At 34.7% G+C, this 14,826-nt stretch overlaps 2 protein-coding genes across 7 annotated transcripts in view; one reads left to right on the top strand and one right to left on the bottom strand.

The window, feature by feature from the left end:
- Positions 1-5,516, top strand: part of WWP1 (WW domain containing E3 ubiquitin protein ligase 1) — a 147,716-nt gene extending 142,200 nt beyond the window's left edge. The window contains exon 24 of the mRNA XM_040487457.1: positions 3,831-5,516. Coding sequence (XP_040343391.1) covers positions 3,831-3,855 — 25 coding nt within the window. The 3' untranslated portion in view covers positions 3,856-5,516. The remainder of the gene's footprint in view (positions 1-3,830) is intronic.
- RMDN1 (regulator of microtubule dynamics 1) overlaps positions 4,228-14,826 on the bottom strand; it is a 55,713-nt gene continuing 45,114 nt past the window's right edge. For 2 of the 6 annotated variants that reach the window (XM_040487460.1, XM_040487465.1), the window contains exons 5-10: positions 12,964-13,053; positions 9,612-9,667; positions 8,079-8,166; positions 6,813-6,843; positions 4,813-4,946; positions 4,228-4,371 (exon numbers count right to left, since the gene is read on the bottom strand). In XM_040487460.1, coding sequence (XP_040343394.1) covers positions 4,321-4,371; positions 4,813-4,946; positions 6,813-6,843; positions 8,079-8,166; positions 9,612-9,667; positions 12,964-13,053 — 450 coding nt within the window. In that variant the 3' untranslated portion in view covers positions 4,228-4,320. Of the gene's footprint in view, positions 4,372-4,812; positions 4,947-6,812; positions 6,844-8,078; positions 8,167-9,611; positions 9,668-12,963; positions 13,054-14,826 lie in introns of those variants that run through there. The other 4 variants (XM_040487462.1, XM_040487464.1, XM_040487463.1 and 1 more) reach the window with 4 other exon arrangements.

Below are 14,826 nucleotides of genomic sequence, written 5' to 3'. Positions count from 1 at the left end.
AGTTATTTCATTTCAGCAAAACTTAACGGCACCACCAAACTGAGCCCAGTGAACGGATCACAGGAACAATAGTTTCATCAATCAGATTAGCTATCTTCCAAGGAGAGCAGCTACAAGGGTATTTTGGTTTTAGTGCTTCCTAGGCAGTTTAAGCTCAGAGAGTTATTAATAAACCTTTTGCGCCTTGCAGCCTTCAGTTAACCACCCACCTTTTCTCTTCAAAACTAGATAGGGTGGTATGTGTCAAAATACCACTAGGCAATTTTGCTTTTGTTAAAAATGACCCCTGACTGGTAAGTTGCATCTGGACTGGGAAATCTCCAGATACTTGATGCTGCTGTAAGGTCATTTTCTGAAATGTAAGGAGTCCTGACATTGACTTTCTGGCTAGCTGTGGTTCCTATCCTTACAGCTTTCTGAGTAAACTGGTGCCACATGAAGCCTTTTGCAGACTTTGAGTCTGAGGGTTTGGTTTAACCTAAGAAGATCCCCTGGTGAACCTGCAGAAGTAAAAAAATCTTCTCGTTGAAATATGTAGATGAGAGAACAAAGGTCTTATAACACTCCCAGTTTTCTTAATCCATTGATCTTAAAAGCAAAACTTAAGATATTAACTGGGGATTTGGACATCTCAAGGGAAAAGCCCGGACCATATCAGAGCAGCTCACGAAGGCTCTTCTGTACCAAGTGTATTCTCCTCAGTCACAGGATAAAACACACTGTTCACTGCTCTCAGAGGGCAGTGCAATGGACCAGAACAGGGCATTCATTCAAATGGTGTCATGGCCCTTGACAAAGTAATCCACCCCTATTTTTTCTTCCCAACAATGCTCTGGCACATAGTCCAAAATAAATTTTACGGTGAATGTCACATGAAAGCAAAACAATACCCTCCCAAATAATGTAGTACCAAAAACACACATCAAAAAGTGGGATCTCCTAAATTCCAAAATTTCTCTTCCTAATCTCAACCAAGAACTCAGATAACACCATTTAAAAATATTTACTGATTGGGGCGCCTGGGTGGCTCAGTCGGTTAAGCGTCTGACTTCGGCTCAGGTCATGATCTCACAGTTCATGGGTTTGAGCCCCGCGTCGGGCTCTGTGCTGACAGCTCAGAGCCTGGAGCCTGTTTCAGATTCTGTGTCTCCCTCTCTCTCTGCCCCTCCCCTGTTCACTCTGTCTCAAGAATAAACAAAAAAAATTTTTTTTAATATTTACTGATAAATCCTTTACATGTTCTCTTTCATCGTCACAACTCCCTAAGGTTGGTGTGTCTGCTTTTTCTTTGTTGTGGTGATGCTTATAGGTAAGAAAGTGCATCTGAAAGAAGTCATTTTTACAAAGTCCATAGCTAGTTCAGTCTGTGATTAAACACTCGGGAAAATTTTGCTAACAAGTTAACAGAGCTTTCAGATTTTTTATAGAGTAGCCACTTTTCAAATCCATATTTATTCTCAATCCTCAAAAGAACAAAATTAGGATACCCACAAGAAGAGGTAATTATAATCACCAACAGCCCATGTCTATAATATGTTAAGAATACTGCAAACATCTGTCCACATGCGTGTGAGGAAATCAGCATCTCAAACTAGCAATCATGTCTGGAACATACACAAGAACAGTTAAGTGGGGACTGCACAGGAAGAAGAATAAATGGGGTCCTAGGGTTTTTCCCCAAAAGTAGTAGGTCTCACTGTGGGTGAGGAAATGCCAAGAACCACTGTAAAACCTGGTGAATCAAACTCCTGGAAAGTCAAAAAGTAGAGACAAAGTGCACATAAATCAGAATCTTAAGAGCCATACCACATCTTGGAGAAGTGAGCTTATCCCTTATTATTAGAAGGAAGATAATAGCTCTATAAATTAGACCCAGCAACCACACACTCCTGGGTATGGATATAACTTGTACCTAATGTTCATAGGAGCCAAAGATTGGAAACAGCCTAAATACTCTTCAGTGAATGGTTAAACAGGTACACTAAATACAGTGAAATAGAATCAACAATGCAAAGGAATCAACCACTGACTAGATTTAGATCTTAAAGGAATTAGGTCAAATGAAAAAAACCAATTCTCAAAAGGTCACATACACTATGATTCCATTTTATGACACTCTTGAAGACAAAATTATAAAGGAGAGATTAGTGGTTACCAGGATTAGGGATGGTGGGAGGGAGGGAAGGTGGATGGGTGTGACCATAAAAGGATAGCACTAGAGTTTTTTGTGACTTGGTGGAACAGTTGTATAGCTTGATTGTAGTGTCAGCTAAAAATCTACATGTGACGTAATTACATAGAACACACACACGTGAGAGCATTTAGAAGTAAAATCTGAATCAGGTCTGTGGGCTATACCCATTTCCTGGTTTTGATATTGTACTATAGTTCTATGTTACCTCTGGGACTGCTGTACTTTTCCCGCTCAACTCCCTATGAATCTATGATTTCAAAGCAAAAATTTAATAGCGCTAAAAAATATCAGATGACTCCCCCTCCCCCTGCCAAAGGCTCTCTCACTGAATTGCACAAAAACTACTTACCAGAAGTTATCCTTGAACGAATCAAAACCCCTCACTTCCCATTTGATTAGTTGGTATGGCTGGTAACTACACACACACACACAAATCACAGCTTCAGAAAATATTAAAAGTCCCTCTAATGAGAAAATTAAAAATGAGAAATTTTCAGATGAAAATGCTGAAAACAATTCTTTAACACACTATACTGATATGAGTTAAATATAAACTGTAGAAACAAATTCAAATTAGAAATTCAAAAAGAACTGGACAAACTACATGAAAACATGAAATGCCTGCTGACTGGAATCAGAAAAAAAAAAAAAAAACAAGAAAAAGACAAACATCTCGGAAGGAATATATCAGAGGAAGAAAACGAGACCTGGAAGAAATAAGGAACATGGGAGGAACAAACTCAGACAAGAAAATGAAAGAAAAAAAAAAATCAGAGAAGTTTAAAAAATTAGGCAAAGAAGATCTAACATATAATTAAAATCACTGGAAAAAAGATGGAAAAGTGGTTCTCAAAGTGTGGTAAATTTTGAATAAGGGACAATTGAAGATAACTGGACCGTCCTCTTCAAAAAGCCAATGAATGATGTGAGGAAAAAAAAAAAAAAAGATGGGAGAACTGTTCTGGATTTTTAAAAGTGTAAGACATTCTGGGACATTTGAGAAAATCTGAAAATAGCTGGATATTAGATGTTAAAAGAATTACTGTTAACCTTTTATGTGATAATGGGTTTTTGTTTAAAGGATGTCCTTATTCTAAGAAAACGCATGCTGAAATATCTAGGGATGAAATATGTTATCTACAATTCCAAAACTTTAGAAATATGTATATATAAATATGTGAATATATACACATGTAAGTAAAACATAGCAAAAGATTAGCAACTGGAGATGAAGTTTGCAAGTTCGAACATACATACACATCCTGGTTTTATCGAGGATAACACAGAAACAGCCCCTACCAATAGAGTTTACTTTAACAATACAATTCCCAAATCCTTTGGGGGAAAACCCACCTCTACACATACTTTGGTTTATCTAAGTGACATTCAAGATTATCCTTTTTATGAAACAGTTCTGCAGTGGGGGCATCCCAGCCTCAAGTAGTACTGTCCTATTTAAAACATCTTCATTTCTATTTCACCCTTGAGTTCTGCGTTCCTTTCACATTAGAAAATAGAATTTGGGTTTTGTCTAGTGACAAAAATCAGTCCTCCACTTGAGGGTCTATGTCACATTAAAAGAAGAAACCACTCCCATTTTCCGTCCTCTCCTGACTTGAGTTTTTTCCTTATGCAGGTTGGTTCCAAGATCCATCACTTAACTACTTTATACCAAGAACCCTCAACATCCTAACCTCCTAATTTTCACTGCACCTTCTCTGCAAGATCTCAACTTTGCATCAGTCCAACTTGACAATGCATTCCCCCAATGCCACCTCTTAAACAAAACTTTCTTTTATTGATGTCCCATTCTGATGTGATCCATCCTCCCTTAGAAGTCTTATACCACTTTGTATTATTGGTGTCCTAAGTGCACAATATCTCTGCCTCTGAGCCAGGGAGATGTCCTTACCACTCTTATGGCAATTGTTTCTTTTGCCTTGTTACCTGTGAAGAAACTTAAGATTTTGTATATTTAAATTTGTTAAATGGTTACATTAAAGAAACTGAGAAAACAGCCATAGAACACATTGATGGTTTATATATTATTTATGTATTATCTTTGTAATGTGATGAAAAGGCAGTGTTTCTTAGATACTTCATGTACTTTCTTCTCTGACAAATTCTCATTTCTGGTCACTGAAACCTGTAAGCAACTGAGCAGCTTCTGTCTGTATCTAAAATGGAAAAATACACGTTATAAATAAACAGCACAGCATAGGTATCAACTTGTGAAATCTAAGTTCATAAAGTGGGCTCTGGTTTGTTTCTAAGAGTTCACAAAAACCAGGATAGCACATTGTAAAAATAAAATTTAACAGTGACTGGGTAAGACTCTTCCATGTTAATACACATCCGTTGCCTTTTGTTTTAGAAATCTTATTTGATCTGTCATGTATGTCAAACAGGAATAAGGCAGCAAGTAACTCATAACATCTGTTAATAGTAACTAAACATTTGCATACAGAAATTAATGGAAATGTTAATGAACTCACATTTGAAATGAATACTCTTGTTTTCAACAATGTGCATTTAGATAGTTTTTAAAGAAGTTCTTACTTCACGTTTAATAGTGCCTCAAGAAACCTATCTGCCTTAATTTATTGGAGATGTGTTACCTGTTTATCCTCCTCTGTGTGTGCTGGATAGTCCTTGGCTTTCATTAGCCAGAAGGCAGCAAGCTTTTTGTTGTGTAACTTCAAATAGGTCTTTCCTAAAAGAAGCAAGTTTTTGCTGTAGAAGTTTGGATCCACTGTACAGAAGAAAGAAAAATTTATTTCAGATGACATACTTGTAGAGGCTTAATTTTTTCAGTCTAAATTCCAATAATAAATTTATGTGGTCAATAAAAGATTAGGCTAACTCGAATTCTCTTTTGTTCAACTATTCCTATCTCAGAAAAATGCTGGTTAAGTATCATTCATTCAGTGTCTACTATATGATGGGAGAAGTAACAGGTAATGGGAGCCTAGGAGGAGCTTCTAAACCAGATATGGTCCTTAAAGAAAGGTTGCTCAGGAGAACTGACCTGGAGTAAACTGACCTAGAGTAAAACCTGGAGATGACTATAATTATTGAGGATTTTTTTTAGCTCTGTAAGACATGACCATGCTTTTTTCTCAACACCCCAAACCCTTATTCCTTTAAGGCTCTAGGTTTTATTTGGCAATTATGCTTCTAAATCCCTCTGAGGAAATTTTATTCCCAAATTCATATTCATGATCTATAGAACTACCACCATAACAGGTTATCAGTGAAAGATAGTAATAGAGCATATCAGAATATATTACTGACAGTTTAACATGCAGACTCAATTCTTTATCAATGTTTTTTTTATTTTTTTATTTTTTTTATTTTTGGGACAGAGAGAGACAGAGCATGAACGGGGGAGGGGCAGAGAGAGAGGGAGACACAGAATCGGAAACAGGCTCCAGGCTCCGAGCCATCAGCCCAGAGCCCGACGCGGGGCTCGAACTCCTGGACTGCGAGATCGTGACCTGGCTGAAGTCGGACGCTTAACCGACTGCGCCACCCAGGCGCCTCCAGACTCAATTCTTTATAAGAAATTTTTTTTTTAAATGCTTTGCTATCAGAAAAGCATTTGAACAAGTCCATATAAGTAGGCTCTCTAATATAGTCTTTAATATTCTTCTGATTAATTTTATAGAAATAAAATTACAGTGGTTTCTTGGGTGTATTTGGTAACATATGCTTATGTCCTTTACTTTTCTAGTTTGTGCTATTAAATTTAAAAAGGAAGAACTTAGGATGGGCTGGTGTCAGTTTTGTAGGGCTGGCCATTTCTTCAAAGCAAGAGTGACATGAAACTCTTCACAAAAGAAGACAATATCTGTAACAAAACAAAAACTGGCCTGGTTTAAAAACAAGACGTCTTATTTAAGTGCTATCTGAAAGTTGCTAAAAGAGTAAATCTTAGAAAAATTTTTTTAAAATGTGGTAGTCATTAACTAGACTTATTGTAATCATTTACAACATATACAAGTATTGAATCCTTATGCTGTACACCTGAAACTAACATAATGTAGTATGTCAATTATGTCTCAATAAAAAAATTTTAAACATTTAAATACATAATAAATGTTCCTAATCCGCTGTATAATCTTGAATAAGAGAGTTAACATGTCAAAGCCTCCTCTCAAAAGGAAGGTTGAATTACATCAAATAAAGGACCATTCCAGAACTGTAGCTCTAAATTCAGCAGCAACCTACTTCTTACTCAGGTGATCTTTACTGAATAAAGACTAACAAATATTTGATAATGTCTACTGCAAAAAGAAGTAGATCAGAATAAGTAATATTTTATTTTAAAAATTTCTATTATAGGGGTGGCTCAGTTAAGTGTCCAACTTCAGCTCAGGTCACGATCTCATGGTTCATGAGTTTGTGCCCTACAGCGGGCTCTGTGCTGACAGCTCAAAGCCTGGAGCCTGCTTCAGATTCTGTGTCTCCCTCTCTCTGCCCCTCCCTGGCTCGTACTCTCTTTCTCTCTCTCAAAAATAAACATTTAAAAAATGAGGATATTAAATAAAAATTTCTATTCTATATAAAGCATTCATACGATTTTAACTGTATTAGTATGTGAAATTAAAAATGTTACCTTGCTCTGCCCTGTGAAAGTAGCCTAAGGCCTGTTAAAAACACAACCCAAACATAATGAAAAGGGTTATAACAAAATCAATATTAAAAAAAACTTTTGTTCAAAAGTCAGGAAGTAAATTAAGATATCTTAAAGTCCAATTCATTGACAGAGTTAACACAGCAAAATTGAACATATTATTAAATCATCGGAGCACAGATTACGGTATATGGACCACTTCAAGTAATAACTTGATTGCTGTTCAGAACTTGTACCAACCAAACATCAAGTGCAGAGAGGAAAGAACATCATCATATGCAACAAAGCTATTCTGATCTTTCTCTTCTTAAATCATAATAGTCACTACTAGTAAAAACTTGATAAAATCAAAAGCTAAATTTACTCAGTGGTATATAGGTTGTACCAATAAATTTTTAAAACTCCTTTATTACTGAAATTCCAACATAAAATGCTATTGTGAATCTGAAACTCTTAGTTCTTTTTGTTCCACTTCAACTGTTTTTATAATGTATTAACTGATTTCTTAGAAACATAACTAACTTGTTATAGTAGAGCTGACAGTATTTTCTTAGAATATATTCTTTTTAATAGCAGTATTTCCCCACTGTGTTCTAATTTTTCAACTAAATATTTTTACATCAAATTCTACAATATTATTTCCCAGAAGAAAAACATAGCTCCTTGTTATGGTATAGGTATTATGGAAGCTTTTTCAATGGCCTTATCTCCTTACTCTGAAAATTTTAGTGATGTTAACTCAAAATATTTGCCCAGAAATCCCTTTCAAATTTTATTTTTAACAAGGAAGCAAAAGGCCTTGAAAATATAAGAGTATGAACCTTTCAACCCCACTTTTTAAAAAAAGTTACAATTACTCTTTATCTATACAAATGCACACTTTCTTCTCTAGGTAAATTGTAGTGTGTAGAACACATACCTAAAACATGCTGAACAGCAGCTGTTGAATTTCTTGTTCTATTTTATGACTTTTATATGGTATATAGGTTTCAAATAGAAAATGATAAATTTTAGCCATGAGCTATTATAGCTAACAACATACCAGAGTCATCAGCCACTCACCTAAAGAAAAAAAACCACTCACCAGTCATAGATTATAAGTATTAAGCCTTTGTGATAAGATAGTTGCATTGGATGGTTTAGAAACGTGCTCAAATGCCTCACTGATCAGAGCTCCAGATCTGGACACTGTAGAATGGCACTGCAGTTAGGAAACCAGTACTAACTTAATAAAGGACAGCACACTACCTCCTCATAGGTGGAACTAGGAGGAGTTGCAAACAGCATTTTAGCAATTCTTCTTTGATACCAAGGCATTTCAGCAAATGTATAACACCTATAGAGAAATAAAATAACATCTATATATCTGTAATTCACCTTTTTTTTTCTCTTAAGAAAACTAAGCATCTTTACATATAAAACGTATCTTCTCCTGTTGTACGTTTAAACAATTTGTACTTTACATAATAATATCCAGTAGGTTAATATGCCTACTAAATTACCCAGAGACTGGTTTATATTGATCCATCAATTAAGGTATATTTTGTGATTAATATAAATAGTTAGGGATAGTACTAGTAATGATAACAGCATATATCATTCATCACTAAGTGCTCACTTTGTTTCAGGTGCTAGGTGATTATCTCTCATCCACTCCTTACAAGGACTAAATGAGTTTGGATCATTACCCCTATTTTTTGCATTAGAAAGACTAACTCAGAGAAGTTTTTAAAAAATTGACAAAACTATGGGGTGACTGGGTGGCTCAGTGGCTCAGGTCATGATCTTGCAGTCCGTGGGTTCGAGCCCCACATTGGACTCTGTGCTGATGGCTTAGAGCCTGGAGTCAGGTTCAGATTCTCTGTCTCCCTTTCTCTCTGCCCCTCCCCTGCTCACGATCTGTCTCCCTCAAAAATAAACATTAAAAAAATTTTTAATTAAAGTAAAATGACAAAACCAAACATGATATGCATAAATAACAATGACAAAACACAACTTAAGCCTACCTATTTGAAAGAGTGAAGCAAATGATTAACATCCAAAGATCTTGACAAATTTCTGATAGAAGTAGGGAAAAAAGTGCTAGATCTCTGACTATGGTCTGAATTCCTTGAGGTAGGCTTGTATCTCATTCATGTTTACTCCCTAGCATCTGACTTAGTGACTGTCTCTCCATTATCATTAGTCCTCAGAAAGTGTTTTGTTAGTTTAATATGGCCCTGAAGGATATTTAACTCTTTAAGAGTCTGATACAAGGTTTTTTACACCAAAAAGAAGACAATAAAATATTCAGATCTGCAGACTACACCCAAAGAAAACATGGCAAACCTGTCTCAAGAAAGGATAAATATCTTTCTTTTAGAAAGATACTAAAAGTCAAAATTATATTGCTGTTCAGATGAATCAGACTGTATTTTATACACTTTGAAGATGCAAAGACTCTCTTAGAGCATCAAACTGTATTGCTACATAATTAGATGAATCCAATTTCATTGGATAAAAATAATCTTTCCCAACAAAAGGAATTTCAAAGTCTAGCAAGAAGTTTTAATGCCTTTTTCATCTTAGTATTTACTTCTAAGTGATCTGAACAACAATGGTTAACACAATTACAATCAAATTTAGTATTTTCTAACAATACATCACAACTGCTAGTTAGTATAATGAACTAAATACTCATGAATGTCAAATACTTTTAAATATTTTACATCTTGTTTCATATACTACAAAATAAGAACATACTAAGTACGACTGGAATATTTACTTAAGAAATTTTCTTACCAAATACCCATAAGGTGAATGGAGGTAGCATCTTTTGGGTTCAGTTCAATTGCTTTCTAACAAGAAAGGAGAAGGTCAATCATATCTGTGTTCTAAACACAAATAATGCTTGTGTTTCAGCAAGCATAAAGCCATGATGTAAAAAAGTTTTTTGGCAACCCTGCATTTCAATCCTTCTAGGATAATGAATATCAGCTTTTTCCCTCTTGATTCTTTAATTTGGTTAATAAATTCATTTCAATACACTGTTAATGACTTGTATTAAAGGTTCTGTTTTATAAAGTTTGGCAATAAATCCTGATAGGATTTATCAATATGAGAAAAAACATGAAATCTGTAAATCAATCTCATTTTGAAAACTATAGTTCTCAATGTTTCTTCTAGATAAGAAAAGGAAGTTATTTTTGGCAAGTTCTATATGAATATTGCATTAAATAGCATTATTTACTAAAGAAAAAAGTTACATAATAATTTTACAAAGTCTCTTCTTGTATTTAGAATTTATTCAACCTCCCCATTTATCCTTAACAAAGGAAAAATGCTATTTAGTCACAGAATTTATTAGTAAAACAATTATATGCAATGTAAAATACATTGATAAAGTCTCCCTAATTTCTATTTACTATGTGAAAGTCCTATGTGAATTAATGTAAAGCATAAACTACAGATTAACTTTAACCCAACTATTCCTTTTTTCAATTACTTTGTTGAACCCACTAAGAATATCTCACATTAATGTTAATCCTATTAAAAATAAAAGACCCTTGTTAAAAAATTGAGACCTTCTATTTTATGCTTTTCAGTAAACCCACATTTTCACTTTCAGTTATTAATTATGAGATACGCATTTTAAAATATTTGTAACTGGTTATCAGTGTGAGCTCTGAAGCCAAGACTGACAGAATTTAAATCACAGCTCAGTGACTTCTACCTTTTTGACCTTGGCAAGTTCTCTCTTCTTGCCAAGGCCTGAGTTTGCTGTTTTATAGAATTGAGAGAATAATATACCTACTTTATAGTGTTGTGGTAAAAAATTAAATGAGCAAGTAATAGGAGGTACTTAACACAGTAATATCTTCTATCACCAACATTATTAATTTTACTTGTCAAAAGTATCAATTTACTACTGACATTGATTAATGGAAGCAGAAGTAATACCTAGAATAAGGCTGAGTAGGACTTAGAAATCTTGCTTCAATAATATGGGTAAGAATCAGCACTGACCTTATTTTACTTTTCCACTAAACATAGTCATATGATTTATAGCAAAATATGTTTTAAAGTATACACAACTTAGGGGCACCTGGATGGCTCAGTCAGTTAAGTGTCCAACTTTGGCTCAGGTCATGATCTCACAGTTCATGGGTTCGAGCCCTGAGTTAGGCTCTGTGCTGACAGCTTAGAGCCTGGAGCCTGCTTCAGATTCTGTGTCTCACTCTGTCCCTCCCCTGCTCATGCCCTCTCTCACTCTCTCTCAAAATAAATAAATTAAAAAAGAAAAGTATACACTAACCATCCTTTCCTAACTGGAGTTCCACTAGAAAATTAAGCCCTACAAAAAATTATATGAATAACTAACTTTCTCCAATCTACCAAGAATGGTATAGAGCTAGTACCATTCTAGATGCAAGGGAGAAAAGTTAACTCGTAACATACAATGGATGCCTAGGGGAATTTAATTTTCTTACAGGAGGGGTTGAGAGGGACTACTCTCAAGTAAACCCTTTCTTTTATAATTCTTCCTGCCATTAGTTGAAGTGTTTTTAAAAAACCATCCAAAGATAGGAGTGCCTGGTTGGCTCAGTCGGTGGAGCAACTCTTGATCTTGGGGGCTGTGAGTTCAAGCCTCATGTTGGGTGTAGAGATTGCTTAAAATAAAATCTTTAAAACAACAACAATCAAAAGACAGTAATTCCTTATGGCTTTGGATATAATAATGGAATTAGAAATAATAGTATAAATGATCTTTTTAGTATGTAAATACTAAACATTATTATTTTTTAAATATACTTACACACACATGAAACTTGCAATGCATCATTTTTAAAAAATATAGCCTTTTCTGTTTCCATTAATACAATTTCCTGCAATTTTTAATTTTTCACATTGAATTTATTTGCCACATATTTCTACATCATATAGCACAGAATAATTTAGGCAATTTTTTTTAATGCCACTGAGCAAACTATGGCATTTCACCGAATCTAAGATACTGTGAAAGTTACAATATGTCATTATTATATGTACCACTAAAAAGAAAAAAGCACTGCCAATTATAGGATACCACTGATTATATAATATAATCTGATTTTAAAGTTCTTAAAATGTGAAAAATGTTGCATATTATTAAATGGAAATATATATATATATATATGCATACACACACATACACGTGTGTGTGTGTGTGTGTGTGTGTGTGTGTGTGTGTGTGTGTATGTCTGAATAAAAAACTAGGACTCCTGACTCCTAGCTTTTCTACTACCCATTATATAAACTATGAATTGAGACTATAACTATAAAATTCAGAAAGGCTAGTAAAGAGCTTATCTAACATTGTCCCCATGTATGTTTCCGTCATATTCTCCTCCTTTGAATTTTTACAATGGTCTAAAATATCACAAGAGAAATAAATATGTTGGGTTTTTAGTGTCAGTTTTTTGGGAGTTTTTTGTTTAGTTTTGCTTAGGACAATGAAGTAGTGTTTATGCGCATCATAAAAAATACAAACTCCTAGAAAACATCTGACACCTAACAAAGAGCTTACTATAAAATAACTGGAAATATTAAAACACAAAATACCCACACAGAGATAATACTGTTAACAGTACTATTACTATTGGATTTGTCAATTGTGTTAGATTGTTAGACTAGACCACACCTCTGGGTATTCAGGACCTTATATAGCACCCTCTCACAAACTCTTGCCTTGGCCACATGACTTGTTTAGGTCCACAGGACTTTACTAAGTGTGATACAAAACAGAAGCCTGATAAAAGTTTCCACACTGGAATTTTACCTTGGAATGCTCATTCTTGGAAGCCAGCTACCATGCTATAAAGAAACTTGGGCTAGACTACTAAATAATATAAAGAAAAGTGGAGAGAAACAGTCACTTGACAGGATATCGTGCGCATTCCCGTCCCAGCTGAAGACAGAGGTGAACACAGCTATCTAAATGATCTCAGTTACACCAAACAGATCAAAGCACCACTACAGAGTAAACCCACAAAATTTTGAGAAATAAGCTGTCACTGCTTTAGGTCTCTAAATTTTAGATGGTTTGCTATACAGCAATAAATAAGTGAAACAGAAATCTATTAAAAAAGTAATGACTTTTAAAATTCATCAGTACCTCAAAATGCTCCTTGATAATGTAAGCATTTGCAATTTTAGCCTTGATGCCTTCATAATCTCCAACATCACTAATACAGATTGCATACCACTAAAAATAGAGGAAAAAAACATATAAGAATAATAATACCCCACTAATACTCCACTCAATACAAGGTAAAACTGAATATTTATTCCTCAATAGTCATTCTCATTCAACAAAAACTTAGCATAAAAACTGAATAAAATATACTGTCATATACAAAGGAAAGTAGACATGGCCCTTAAGGAACTCAAGGACAGGACGTGTTCTATAGTTCTCTATTGAGAACTATAATACAAGGTAAAGAATACAGAATCTCTAAGGAAGTTATCAACACAATGAGGAGACAATGATTCATGTTTATAACCAGAGTATAAATTTTTAAAAATTTGCAACTGAATAACTATCATTTTATTTTCTCATCCTCTTTTCTACAAGCTGCTTCTTCTCCCACATCTGCACGGTTCTAGTAATAAGAGCCACATCTGTCAATTGTGATGTTGTCCCCATAGCCACAGATGGGATAACAGACCCAAACTGAGACAATCTGAGTTTTGTCCCTAAGGACTAAATACCTAATATCCAAGCTTCATAAATTCAAGTGCTGCAGAAAGTCACAAGATGTAGAATGAGAAAAAGAGTCTGCAGAGAAAAAGATGTGCAGGAAACAGCAAAGAGATAATATAAACCTCAGAGCAATCAAACCAGGTTTTCCTGAACCAAAAACACCCTGCCCTTGGGTTTTATTAGAAACAGTAGTTTCTAATACACCGCCCCTCCATTTTTATTTGAGCTTATTTCTGTGGGGTTTTAAGAATTATAACCACAAAGATTTTAACTAAAACAAACTTCTGTTTAAATCTATTTTCTGCCAAAATCTTGGTAAGTTTATTGAAACTTAAAAAGTATAACTTAAAACATAACATACATTATTTGTGCACGTGTGCACACACACACGCACACACACACACACACACACACACACACACACACACCCCTCTATAGGCTATGCTCACTTAATCTCCACTGAGAGTTACCCAGCTGCCTAAATCCAGGGGACTAGGTGGTTACACAGGGTTTCAAATTTGCTGTTCTGATCTTCTCCCACATATCAGGGCTCTGGATAAAAACACCTTCTCTTATGTATCTCACCATCTTCTATATGCAAAACAAACATAAGCTTATGGATGAATCCTAAACATTCTTCCCTGATTAGACTGGCAGTATTTTGAGATTTTTGACATATGTTAAAGATATATTACAATAATAGCACAAAGAGCAGTTATTAACATATGAAGTGCTATATCACTTGATGTGGACTGTAAGTTAAAGATGTATGCTGTAAACCTTAAAGCAACTGCTAAACAACATGACACAGAGTTACAGCCATTAAGTCAATGAAATAAATAAAATGGAATCCAAAAAATTATCAACAAAAAAGGCAGAAAAAGAAGATGAACAGATGGAACAAATAGAAAGATAGGAAATTTAAACCCCAAAATATCATTAATCACATTAAATGTAAATGGTCCAAAACCCCAAATGAAAAGCAGACTGCCAAATTGGATTAAAATTAACAAAAACTAAGAGTGACGTAAGTGAAAAAGGCAAAGTAAAGAACTCTGAATTCTGCTTCTCCATAAAAGCACTGAAAAAAAAAAGAGCAACAACTATAAAAATCAACTTCTTTTTGGAACTCTGAAATTAACCTAAGGCTTGAGGTGACCTGGGAACGCTTATTCAAAGTATCAGATTATTCCTAATGAGAATAGTGAATTCTGTGCTGTTTTATCATCCCACACTCCCAATCTCAGCAAGAGCTATAAAACAGCACCCACCCCC

Source organism: Herpailurus yagouaroundi, unplaced genomic scaffold (genome assembly GCF_014898765.1).
Source record: "Herpailurus yagouaroundi ecotype Mexico unplaced genomic scaffold, PumYag 165, whole genome shotgun sequence".
NCBI lineage: Eukaryota > Metazoa > Chordata > Mammalia > Carnivora > Felidae > Herpailurus > Herpailurus yagouaroundi.
This window is presented reverse-complemented; position numbering and strand designations above follow the sequence as displayed.